At 41.9% G+C, this 12384-nt stretch overlaps 1 protein-coding gene across 1 annotated transcript in view; it reads right to left on the bottom strand.

Moving 5' to 3' along the window:
- Positions 1-12384, bottom strand: part of MYH15 (myosin heavy chain 15) — a 111099-nt gene that overhangs the window by 66614 nt on the left and 32101 nt on the right. The window contains exons 13-17 of the mRNA XM_061628112.1: positions 7764-7882; positions 5714-5863; positions 4330-4500; positions 3132-3311; positions 2201-2333 (exon numbers count right to left, since the gene is read on the bottom strand). Of these exons, the coding sequence (XP_061484096.1) occupies positions 2201-2333; positions 3132-3311; positions 4330-4500; positions 5714-5863; positions 7764-7882 (753 nt within the window). The remainder of the gene's footprint in view (positions 1-2200; positions 2334-3131; positions 3312-4329; positions 4501-5713; positions 5864-7763; positions 7883-12384) is intronic.

The following is a 12384-nucleotide window of genomic DNA, read 5'->3' as shown; positions in this document are numbered from 1 at the left end:
ATGAGTCACACACCTACTTATTTAACATCAGTTTAAGGAAATCTGCAAATTGCCATGTCCAAAGAGCACAGTAGCAAAAGTGGCTATTTAAGAATTATTTCTGCTCTGTAGAGGTTTTCCACAACCTTCACAACCAAGAGGTATGATATTGGAGAAGTACTATGTTCTTTAATTATCAGATATAATATTTTTTAATTACAGTTTTGCATTTAAAGATAAATGGGTTGCCTCCTTTTTTTAAAAAAAACAACCCTGTATAGATCAAGAAGTGACACAAAACAGACTATGTCCGCAAATACTATTTATGCTATCACTTTTTAAACTTTATGTCCAATCCACATAGCCATTATTGAATCCAACCCCCCCACTATAAACATCAACAGCTGTCCCATGTGTAATAAGCTTATATAGTATTTGAATTCAAGGTACCACCAGTTTTTACTCATGGCGACTGATTTGCATAACAAATTCACTGTGTGTCCATTCAAGCTCACACAGAAGCTCTGTTCAGGCATTAATGCTCTTATGTTCATCAATGTGGGAGTGGTGACATTCCAAGTAGTCCCAGCCTCTAGACTTTGTGAAAAGAGCACAACCATCTGTATCAGTGGAGCCTTCACACGTTCAGCTATATGCATGGTTTCCACACGATTGTGCAGGTTCTGGGTTGCATGGAATCCTTTGTGTGTGCAGTTGTATGCACAAAGGCTCTGTTGCTACAGATGATCATTCTTTTCACATGAGGACTAGGGGTAGGGCTACTTGGCGCATCCCCACTTCTTGCCCTGTGTTGATGAACATAGGAGCATTAATGCCTGAGTAGGAAAACTGAAAAAGAAATGGACCCCAACCAAAATATAAAACTCCAATGTACTGGAAAATCTCTACTACTTGTATCTAGTGATATTATCAGGTCCCAGCCAAGTGAATCCTCATCAGAGGAAGACCTGGAGGCTCCAGTCCTGGACCCAGCCCTGGCTCTGGCTCTATTTGAGGGTGAGGAGCCAGAGTCCTATGACGAGGCCCAGAATGGGCTGTCAGCACCTAGGGCAAGTTCAGCCTGTGACATCGAGGCTGAATGGCCCCCGAGCCCAAGGGAGAGGTATCATCATCTCAAATGCTAGATGGAGACCCAAGCCCATTCAGATGAGTGCTAGACCTTGGGAGTAAAAGTCTCCTTGGGAGTAAAGTTCTGGCTGCAGGGGATTAATAGGAATCAGCTGAGGTTTAGGGTGTAGTTCAACAGCTCCAGCATAAAAACCCTCATGCTACACTGGAAGAGCTGCTGGACCAATGTCTATACATAATCTCTGTACTCATCGTGTCTGTGAATTAACTGCTGATGCCAGACCCAACCTCTGGACCTGCCTCTTGCCTTGCCCCTGTGTTGCTTATGGACTGCTTGGTTCCTGATACTGGACTGCTCTGACCCTGCTTTGTGCCTGACCCCTAAATTGTTGTGGGAGATGCTGGAGTCTGACTTCTGACTGCCCCGGATACTGCCCCTGTGCTGCCCTCACTTGTGTTTCTGCTGGGAAGTCTCTTGCCTCTTTATGAGCCTGGTGAGGACAAGTATACATTTGCTCCCTCCCTATAGTTACAGTCATGATCTGTGCTTCTGACCTCCCATAATATTCCAGTCTGCTCTTCTGTAAAGATCATTTCACTCATTACACAGTACCGTTCCCACCAACTGTGCAGTGCACTCATCAGGAATGTTAAAGCAATTCCTAACTCCCTGGCATAAATACTTTATACTACACATACCTTATAATAAACACATTTCCATTGCATCCAAAAATGTACTTGTAAAGCATTTTATGGATACACCTTCAAAATAGACTGCAGCTGAGTGATGTACCAACATCTGAGCCAACAAGAAGGCTGAGTGATGTACCAACTGTTTGAATCAGTGGAATTGACAAACTCTCTGTTTCCCACAATGATGTTATGAAAGAAATTACATTTAAGGCAGCAAGACTTTCAGATATTATAGAATCATAGAATAGTAGAATTGGAAGGGGCCTATAAGGCCATCAAGTCCAACCCCCTGCTCAATGCAGGAATCCAAATCAAATTCCCGCAGATGGCTGTCCAGCTGCCTCTAGAATGTCTCCAGTGTCAGAGAGCTGGTATGTTTACTCAACATCTCAACTAAGCTTTGATCTAGGAATTAAAGTAAAAAGGCCATTCTGCTTACCACTGTCAGAACTGATATAATTTTCAAACAGGCTTGCCAGAAGTTTGTTGGAAGATTTTTGAAAAGTGCCCACCACTGTTTCATTGAGTGGATCTTTGTTTTTCTCAAGCCAACCAACAATGTTATAGGGTACCTAGAGATAGAGAGATTGAGCGAGAGAAAGACAGAGACAGAAGGAAAGGAAAGGAAGAAGGTAAGGCAGAGAGTCAAATGTCTTATTTTTACTTTACAACCATTTCACATTCTGGTTTGACCTATGACAGATTTCATGGAATGGGTCATTTCAGTAGTCTTCCCTCACAGCTTCCTAATTGTCCCAATAATATATTCATTTTCTTGATGTCTGATCTCCAGTCTCCAAAATAATCATCTTATTAATCCTCTCAGTCTTTCGCTTCTTCCCATCCTTTAGGAAATTAGGAAGCTGTCTTGAACCATTGATCCATTTAGCAGTACTGTCTACACTAGTAATGGCCACAAGGAGTTAAATGTTCCTGGATAACAACTCCCATCATCCCTGACTCTAGGGTTTCAGACAAAAGGCTTTCCTAGCCCCACCTGGAGATGACAGGGGTTAAAACCTGGGTCTCTTTGCATGCATAGCATGTGCTCTACCGCCGAGTTACAGTCCTTCTTTACAAAGATAAACCAAACAAATAGAAAAATGAAAACAGGCAGACATTGTATTGTGTGGTAGAAGCTGAATTCTAAGGAATGTGTTTCAGAAACAGAGAACTTCAAGCCACTTCCACCACACTCAGAATGTCTGTCTGACTTCACCCCAAGATAACTTTTCAAAACCCATCGTGTGGCATTCTTCTCTTGCCACTGGAACCACTTTGGTCCATTATTCCATGGAATTTCATTCTAACAGGACTTCATTCTATGAGGTTCATGCCATTGTTTTTATTTGCAAATGTCAAAAACTTACCACTCCAGCATAATGCAAGAGTTCAAAATGCGCTTCATATTTCCTTTTCTTGTCAGGCCTGGGTTTCTGCAGGTTGGGTGATTTGCCCAGATGGTTGTCATACAACTTGGCTTTGAAGGTCATATCTGTAGCCTTTGGGAACATGCATTCCTCTTCGAGGATAGACAAGATGCCCAAAGGCTGTTTCATGACAATAGGGAATTAAATGTTAGGATTTTGTTTTCCAAGGATGTCATTTGGGTTAGCAAGAATGAATACTTCATCTCAAGAATCCCCCCCATAGTCATTAATACATTCTTCTTTTAGACTGCTATCAGGCTTGATGACATAGTGTGAAAATGTTATATTTTATACTGATTGCTGACATAATATTGATGCTTTGTTTTTCAAAATGCTTGGGCTGACTTATTTTCTCACTGAATCAGTCAGAAAACAAACCAACACTATTACAGCTGAGGTCTGTATAACTTGTTACCCGGCACACTGAACACATCCCACCAGCTGTGCATCATGGCCTGCCAAGTAATTGACACCCACCCCATTCCATCTTAGCAGTTCTAAGCAAGCAGCAAAAATATGAGATTTATTGATGTTCTAGTGGACTATCATATATACTCTTAGACTACATTGGCCATGGTGGGTCAAATGTTGTGCAGGTATTTTACAGCAAATGAAAAAATTGATCAAGTGGATCTCTGAGCATGGACAAATATAGAAAAGGGAATTTAAAAAATCTCTTCAGTGGAAGCACAAAGAATTAAATTGTACCAATTACACTGCTGTTGTGAAGTAGTAGTAGTAGTAGATATTAATCTTTAAAAAATATCTTTTTATGTCATCTTTTTTTTAAGAGAGCTCAAGGTAGCATATATGGTTCTCCTCCTCCATTTTATCCTTAAACAATCCTGTGTGGTAGGATAAGCTCTAGCACTAGTGCAAAAAAAAAAAAAAGGTTCATTGTTTCATTTTATGTATGATTTGTTTTTATGTACAATGCTTAGAACGTAGTAAATATTTTTTAAAAATAATTAAATTAAATTAAATAGTTGAAAACCGCCCAACAACTGGCCCATCATCAAGGAGTAAGTTTCATCACTGAACAGAGAATCTGGGTCTTCCAGGGTCTGGTCAGATATGCTAAGTGCTACATCTCACTGGCTTTATAGTGACCCTTTCCTGTGATTGACACTTCCCATACCTTTTCAATGAGATCAATGCAGGCCTGCAAATCCAGTCCAAAGTCAATGAACACCCATTCAATGCCTTCCTTTTTGTACTCTTCTTGCTCCAAGACAAACATGTGGTGATTGAAAAATTGTTGCAGCTTCTCATTCGTGAAATTGATGCAAAGTTGCTCAAAGCTATTAAACTATGAGGGAGAAGAAAGGAATAAAATTCAATTTGAATAGGAACAAGAACTGAGGCATATACACATACTGTTATTATATGGGTTGAATTCCTTTAAGAGTAACTTCTGTTTTAATGTACAGAATGCAACTGCTTAATATATGGGTAAAAGAGTACCACCAGGGCTGGCACTGGGCCCTTGGGCATCAATCTTCCCTGTGCCCGTGGCGCCAGCACATCCTGCCTACCTCTCCTGTCGCCAAATGTTGCTGGACTCTAACCACCATCATCCCCACCAAGTATGGCCAGTGGTCAGAGATGATGGTTCGTAGTCTGGGTGTCCTTCTGGATTCGGCCTTGACTTTGGAGGCCCATGTCTTAGCAACTTCCAGAAGCGCCTTTGCCCGCCTAAAATTGGTTCGCCAATTGCACCCTTTCCTGGAACTCTCTGACCTAACCACGGTTACCCATGCCTTGGTTACGTCTAAGTTAGACTACTGTAACTCGCTTTATACTGGACTTTCCCTTAAAATACTTCATCAACTGAAGCTAGTCCAAAGAGCAGCTGCCAGGATGCTAATAGGAGCAGGCTGGCGAGTCCATACTACCCCGCTCCTAAAACAACTGCACTGGCTTCCAATTCCTTATCGAGTTCAGTTTAAAATTCTAGTCTTAACGTTTAGAGCTTTATCTGGTTCAGGCCCTAGTTATCTTTCAAATCGTCTTTCGTTTTATGAGCCTGCTCGTCCTTTAAGATCTTCATTAGACCCCGGCCTTAATATTCCCTCTTTTTCCCATTAGGAAAATGGCATTAGGAATAAATTGTTTTCGGTGGTAGCACCAACTCTTTGGAATTCTCTTCCGCAGGAAATTTGTTCTTCCCCCTCTCTAATTAGTTTTCGTCGCCAAGTTAAGACCTTTTTATTTCGGTTAGCTTTTGAATTGTAGCGTGAGAGATAATTTATATTTTTTATATATTGTATATTGTATGATGTGTTTGCACTATGTTATTGTTTTTGGCCGCTTAGAATTCTTTGGAACTGAAGCGGGATATAAACTTTTTAAATAAATAAATAAATAAAATAAACTGGAGTCCAGCAAGATCTGGAGGGCCATCCCTGCTATACAACATTGATAAACAACTCTTTCAACAAATGTTATCTTCTGACTAAAACCCCTGATAATTTGAAATCAATCTGCTGTTTTTATGAATATTTTGGGTGGCAATTACTCACATCAAAGATTTCAAAGCCAGCAATGTCCAATACCCCAATGAAGAATTGTCTTGGCAACTTGGTGTCCAAGGTCTTATTGATGCGGGTAACGAGCCACTTGAACATCCTATCATACACTGCCTTGGATAAGGCACCAACAGCGTAGGTAACCTATAGCAGAGATGTAAAACAATCACTCAAAAAACACAATGGCCTTTACAACCACAAATTTACTGAAAATATTCCCTTTGAATATCCCACTTGCTTATTTCAATTCTATCAACATTTTGCATTTAAACCTAGAGAACAATTAGTTACATAAAGCTAAGATCAATGTAACCCAATACAGAAGGTGTTGGACCTGAGATACTTGGTCCAAACTTCAGCACAGTTCTGACTTCACTACGCAGCCTTGATAAAGTTAATTATGCCACCCTTTCCCCCTCACCTATAAAACAGGAATAAAATGTAGCCATGTGTGAAATTTGAAGGAGGAATTCTATTTTCTCATCATCAAGCAATATATTTCTTGGCTGAACCGAATTTATCCAGTTCCTTGTATGCTTCCATAGTTTACTGCTTTTTCAGTTGTCCAATGGCAAAGACTCCAATGTTGCAATGTATGTGTTAATAATTGCCCAGAACCATACGTTTTGCAGTCCCAATTCTGCACAAACATTCTCACAGACATATGTGGGATAGATTTCAGTATAACTCCAGAATTTTCTAAGCTGGATTTACAGCTTTATGAAAGTCCAGCTACTGACCTGCTTCATGAAATAGTTGTAGGAAGTTTGTACATTTGCAAGACATTAAGCCTAAGTGTACTTTTTTGGAACTAAGCCCTACTGAAATCAATTAGACTTATTTCTGAGGAACTGTTTACTGAAGAATTGCAATGCCTTGGATCCAAAGAGTTTTTGAATGAACAGAAAAATTCTGTTGCTTGGATAGGGCAGCCCCAAATCTAAGGATTTTCCCATCCTGCAATTTCTCCCCATGCCCCATCCTACACCATTCCAGAGGGTCCACTGACCTTCAGCAGTTGCTTTTGGGGGGAGTGCAGGGGACTATCATGAGGGGAAAGCTCTAGGAAAGCCCCATTGCATGAGGTGGGTTCCACTTGATCTTTTCTAGATCCAGTCCAATATAAATAGCTAACAATGATCAATACCCACAGAACTGTGATATCAATGGGTATGGATGGCAACTTGTGACCCTGTGGTCCTTGACCTATTTCATGTAGCTGGGAAAAAGGAAAAAAATGGGAAGAAAGGCATGTGTGCGAGAGAGACAGGCAGAGAGAGAGAAAGAATGAGAGAGAGAGAAAGAGAGGGGTATGGTAGAAAGAGAAACATACCCTACCCACTTTTCAGCTGCCACACACCACCAGCATGCAGTCGCAGACAGATTGCTCCCAAGGAAATTATGAGTACAGCACAGGGCACTGTTGTGGGGTAGCACATCATCCCAGGCAGCAAGGGGGATTTTCCTCCTGGTTTTACGCCAACTCTCGTGGGACCACTTGTAGCTCCAGGTGATGCTGCAAGAACACTATGAGGGATGGAGTGGGCCCAAGCCCTTTCAAGGCCTTGGCCCTGCTACAGCTGGGCATTGGACAGGATCAAACATAACGGGACCCCCATAAGGGGACCAGTGGGGGTATGGGTTGGGCCACAGCCCTAGCTCAGGAGAGTCTGGGCCTCAACTACCTTGCAGGATCACAAGTGCATTGGCTTGCACCAAACTTGGGGTCTAATGCTGGCCAACACCCAAAGGTAGCTTCCTCAACTGTTTGTTGGGAGAACAAACATTCCCTCATCAGGGGCTGATGGAATGAAAGTGGATCCTCACCCTACTGCTATGCCAACCCCACTTACCTGCTGTAATCCAAAAAAGGCATGGCCTGTTTTCACCCATCAATAATTGTTAGCTGTTTTATTCCCATGGCTGGTAGGGGCACGCATCATGCACCTGCCTCACAAATGCATCCCTCAAAAGAAGAAAAATTATCCACCTCACTGTATGAGTTTGGTATTATGCTGATAGTGTGGTTTAAACATCTTCTTACCTGTTCTACGTTTTGGCCTTTGGTGACATACTCATTTCCAACTTTCACTCTAGGATGCACCAAACCCTTAAGCAGATCAGAAGAGTTAATTCCCATCAGGTACGCAGCTTTATCAGCACCTGGTAGAGAGATGCAGTATTCCAACAAGCTGATTGATTTAGATTTATAGCTTGCTTATTTTCTTGGACAGATTTTACAATGGAGCATGAAAACAACTCCAAAATCTACCATATAAATTCCATCTAGTATCCACTCTGTACTAGAATTTAATACATTAAAAAAGCTTTAGACCTATAAATCACAGATCCTTCCTAAATTTACTGTATGTTTCTCTAGCCCCAAGTACCTGAATTTGAAAGTGAAGCTGCTGCTACTGCAGTGTTTTGACATTTATTTTTCCCCACGAGAGTAATCTTGGCATCATACAGAACCCAGAAGTGTCAGAATGTGTGTGTTCCAGTGACATGGAAATGGCAATGGTGAAGCTAAGGGACAGGGTTTGATCAAGGATTACTGAGGAAAGGTGTTAGAATTAACTGACAGCAGACAGTACAGAACAGGTACTGGATCCATTTCAGTCGGGCTTTAGGCCCGGTTTTGGCATGGAGACAGCCTTGGTCGCCCTGTACAATGACCTTTGTCGGGAGACAGACAGGGGGAGTGTGACCCTGCTGATTCTCCTTGATCTCTCAGCGGCTTTTGATACCATCAACCATGGTATCCTTCTGGGACGACTCACTGATCTGGGAGTGGGCGGTACTGCGTGGCAGTGGTTCCGCTCCTACTTGGCGGGCCGTCTCCAGAGGGTAGTGCTTGGGGAGCATTGCTCGGCACCCTGGGACCTCCAATACGGGGTTCCGCAGGGGTCAGTTCTGTCCCCCATGCTTTTTAATATCTACATGAAGCCACTGGGTGCGGTCATCAGGAGTTTTGGAGTGCGTTGCCATCAGTATGCTGATGACACGCAACTCTATTTCTCCTTTTCATCTTTTTCAGGTGAGGCTGTCGACGTGCTGAATCGATGTCTGGCTGCGACAATGGACTGGATGAGAGCTAACAAACTGAGGCTTAATCCAGAGAAGACTGAGATGCTGCTGGTGGGTGGTTCTCCTGACCAGATGGTGGATGTTCGACCTGTTCTGGATGGGGTTGCACTCCCCCTGAATGCTCAGATTCGTAGCTTGGGTGTTCTTTTAGATCCATCCCTGTCGCTGGAGGCTCAAATAGCCTCAGTGGCACGGGGTGCTTTTTACCAACTTTGGCTGGTGGCCCAGCTACGTCCCTATCTGGACAGAGAGAACCTCGCTTCAGTAGTTCATGCGCTGGTAACCTCGAAATTAGATTACTGCAATGCGCTCTACGTGGGGCTGCCTTTGAAGACGGTTCAGAAACTGCAGCTTGTGCAGAATGCAGCGGCCAGATTGTTAACGGGGACCAGACGGTCCGACCATATAACACTGATTCTGGTCCGCTTGCATTGGCTGCCTATATGTTTCCGGGCCCAGTTCAAAGTGCTGGTTTTAACCTACGAAGCCTTACACGGCACAGGACCACAATACCTGTTGGAACGCCTCCCCCGATATGAAACTGCCCGTACACTACGCTCAACATCGAAGACCCTCCTCCGAGTGCCTACTCATAGGGAAGCTCGGAGGGCGGCAACACGAAAAAGGGCTTTTTCAGTGGTGGCCCCCAAATTGTGAAACACCCTCCCAGAGGAGATATGCCTGGCGCCAATGTTACTATCTTTTCGGCGCCAGGTTAAAACTTTCCTCTTCGCCCAGGCATTTTAATTATTTTAACATGTTGTATATATTGGAAGTGTTTTAATTCTTAGTATTTTGTACTTTAAATTGTGTTTTATATTGTATATGTTTATGTATTTCTAATGTTGTTCTTGTTCTTGTGAACTGCCCAGAGAGCTTCGGCTATGGGGCGGTCTATAAGTTTAATGAAATGAAAATGAAATGAAAGGTGAAATTCTGGCAGCCCAGAAAAAGTTGTGAAGAAGCTGCTGCTAAGATGAACAATAATATGCCTTTTATAGAGCACTTTTTGTATATTAAAAAGCATTCCTATACATCATCTCAGTAATCCTTGCAACAACCCTGTCAGATAAATCAGAAGGAGGAATGTAAGGAAAAAGACAGAGAGCTTCCAAATAGTTGTTGGACCTTTATTAAGCTCTGCATTTTCCCTCAACATACGTCTTTAAGAATTTTATCTGAAAATCTGAAAAATTCAGTTTCTCTCAGTTTCTCATTTTTCCAATCTTAAATTCACTTCTCCATATGTCCTATTTTTGCTAAACTATTTACTTTTATAAATCAGTTCGGCACTATCCCTAAGGGCTGGACGGAAAGCATTGTGATTCCAATTCACAAAAAGGGTCCCAAAGCTGATCCTAAAAACTTTAGACCCATTAGCCTTATTGATATTGCTGCAAAATTGTATGCTAGATATTTACTAGGGAAACTACAGCATTGGGCCTGTGAAAATAAGAGCATTGCAGAGGAGCAAGCAGGTTTTGAGAAGGGTAAGTCTACTCTGGATCATTGTTTTACTCTTGCTCATTTAGTCCAGAAATATGCTCTCCGTAAGAGAAGAGAGCTATTTGTAACATTTGTGGACTTTTCTTCGGCGCTCGACTTAATTGATAGGGCAAGACTTTGGCAAAAATTGGCCTCTACAAATATCGATCGCCGTCTCCTTTGCCTGCTTCAACTATTTCACCATAACACGTCCCTTAGAGTTAGAGTTGGTGCACATGGGTTTCTTTCCGATTCAGTTCCTGTAAGGAGAGGTGTACGGCAGGGGTGTCTCTTGGCGCCGTTGCTTTTTAATTTATATGTAAATAGCATTGTTGATGTTCTGACTGGACCAGATTTTTTTTCTCCCTCGATCTTAGATGTAAGGCTGTCAGTACTCCTCTATGCTGACAACTTAGCGTTGATCTCTACTACCTTAGTCGGCATGAGGAGATTACTGCGCACCCTTGGTTCCTTCTGCCAGAAGGAACAGCTTTCCATTAACTACACCAAAATGGTTGTAGTGGTTTTTGGTAAGAAGATCAAGCAACATGTCTGGAAATTAAATGGTAGGACTATTCAACAGCAATGCCAATTCCGTTATCTGGGTCTTGTTTTTACTGCTCCCCTTTCCTGGACTCCCCATGTTTCAGCAACAAACTTAAATACTTTTTATTCCATGCAACTACTTTAATTTAAAGGCGGAAGGCTAGTTTCCCCTGCTATTGAGGTTTTTCAAAAGAAACTCACCCCTATGTTACTTTATGGTGCTGAGATTTGGGGCTATGTGAAGATACCAGCCTTAGAGAAACTTCAAAATGCTTTTATGTGAAGGATCCTGGCCTTACCAAAGGGGACCCCAACGGTCTTTATGAGACTGGAAACTGGGTTACAGCCCCTAGAAGCATTGGCCCATGCGGCCCTTGCTTCTTATTGGTTAAGACTAATGGCTATGGATGACTCTAGGTTGCCAAAGAAATGCTTTCTTGAGCAACTTCAAATCCAGGGGAAAATAACCGGCTGAGTAGGACCAAAGGGATTTTAGCGCTCTATGGGATTAGCATTGAATCGGCCCCAATTTATGTCTCAGCTAGTGCAAAGGCTCGGCTGAGAGACAGAATATCTGCCCACACCAAAAGGTGGGACTTGGTGGCTGCTACTCAATCCTTCTCTTATTGGCTTCCTATGTATAAAACCAATTCTCTATTGGAGCCTTACCTCTCCTTTCTAGAACTGCCATGGCTAAGAACTGCGTTCGCTGCCCTGCGTTTCCAGACAATGCCTTCGGCGCTCTTGGATGGGATATATAGACGTATTCCGTTACATCTTTGTTGCTGCTTGTGCAACTTAGGGGAAGTAGAGGATATTTCCCATTATATACTAAGTTGTCCCCTTTATAACGAGCCATGGATCAAATTTTTATCCCCTATCAGAAACCAGATAAAGGATAGGCCCTTACTCGAGCAAGTTTGTTTTTTATTAGCTGGAAACGATAATTTTATTACGCGTCAAGTTGCTAAGTTCGCTGTTGCTGCGGCGAAAATAAGAGCAAACCTCTTAAAATAACCTCACCTTTTAGTTATTTAAAACTGTTTATATTTTGTATGTATTCCTTTTTACGATTTATTTGTGTTTTAGTAGATTTTAACTCTATGTATACCTGATGGAATTTGTACTGTTCGGATGAACTTTTGATATGCATTTGCGCTGGTCTCTGGGCCATGAGCAATAAACATAAATAAACTTTGAAACTTTGAAACTTCTCAATATGTCCTCATCAGTTTCCCTAAAAAAAGAATCCCTCCTGAAAATTCATCAGCATTTTAGTTCAACTTTCTTCTAAGATTACACATTTTGTATACATTTTTCTTAATATGCACATTTTTGCAAAACAATTTCCCCTAATACAATGCATTTTATATGTTATTTTCACTAATATATGCATTTTTATGCACATTTTATTCAAGTATATGCATTTTGGTACACATTACATGGCTGTAGAACTCCCTTGCAAGTTGCACCATTTGAAGAAGTGTGAATTTTGAAGGATGGCTATGTTTCAGTTCACATATGGTTTCAGCAATATTAGGTAA

This window comes from Rhineura floridana, chromosome 5 (assembly GCF_030035675.1).
Source record: "Rhineura floridana isolate rRhiFlo1 chromosome 5, rRhiFlo1.hap2, whole genome shotgun sequence".
NCBI classification, from domain to species: Eukaryota; Metazoa; Chordata; class Lepidosauria; order Squamata; family Rhineuridae; genus Rhineura; species Rhineura floridana.
Note: the sequence above shows the minus strand (reverse complement) of the source record. Positions and strands in the feature narration are given on the sequence as shown.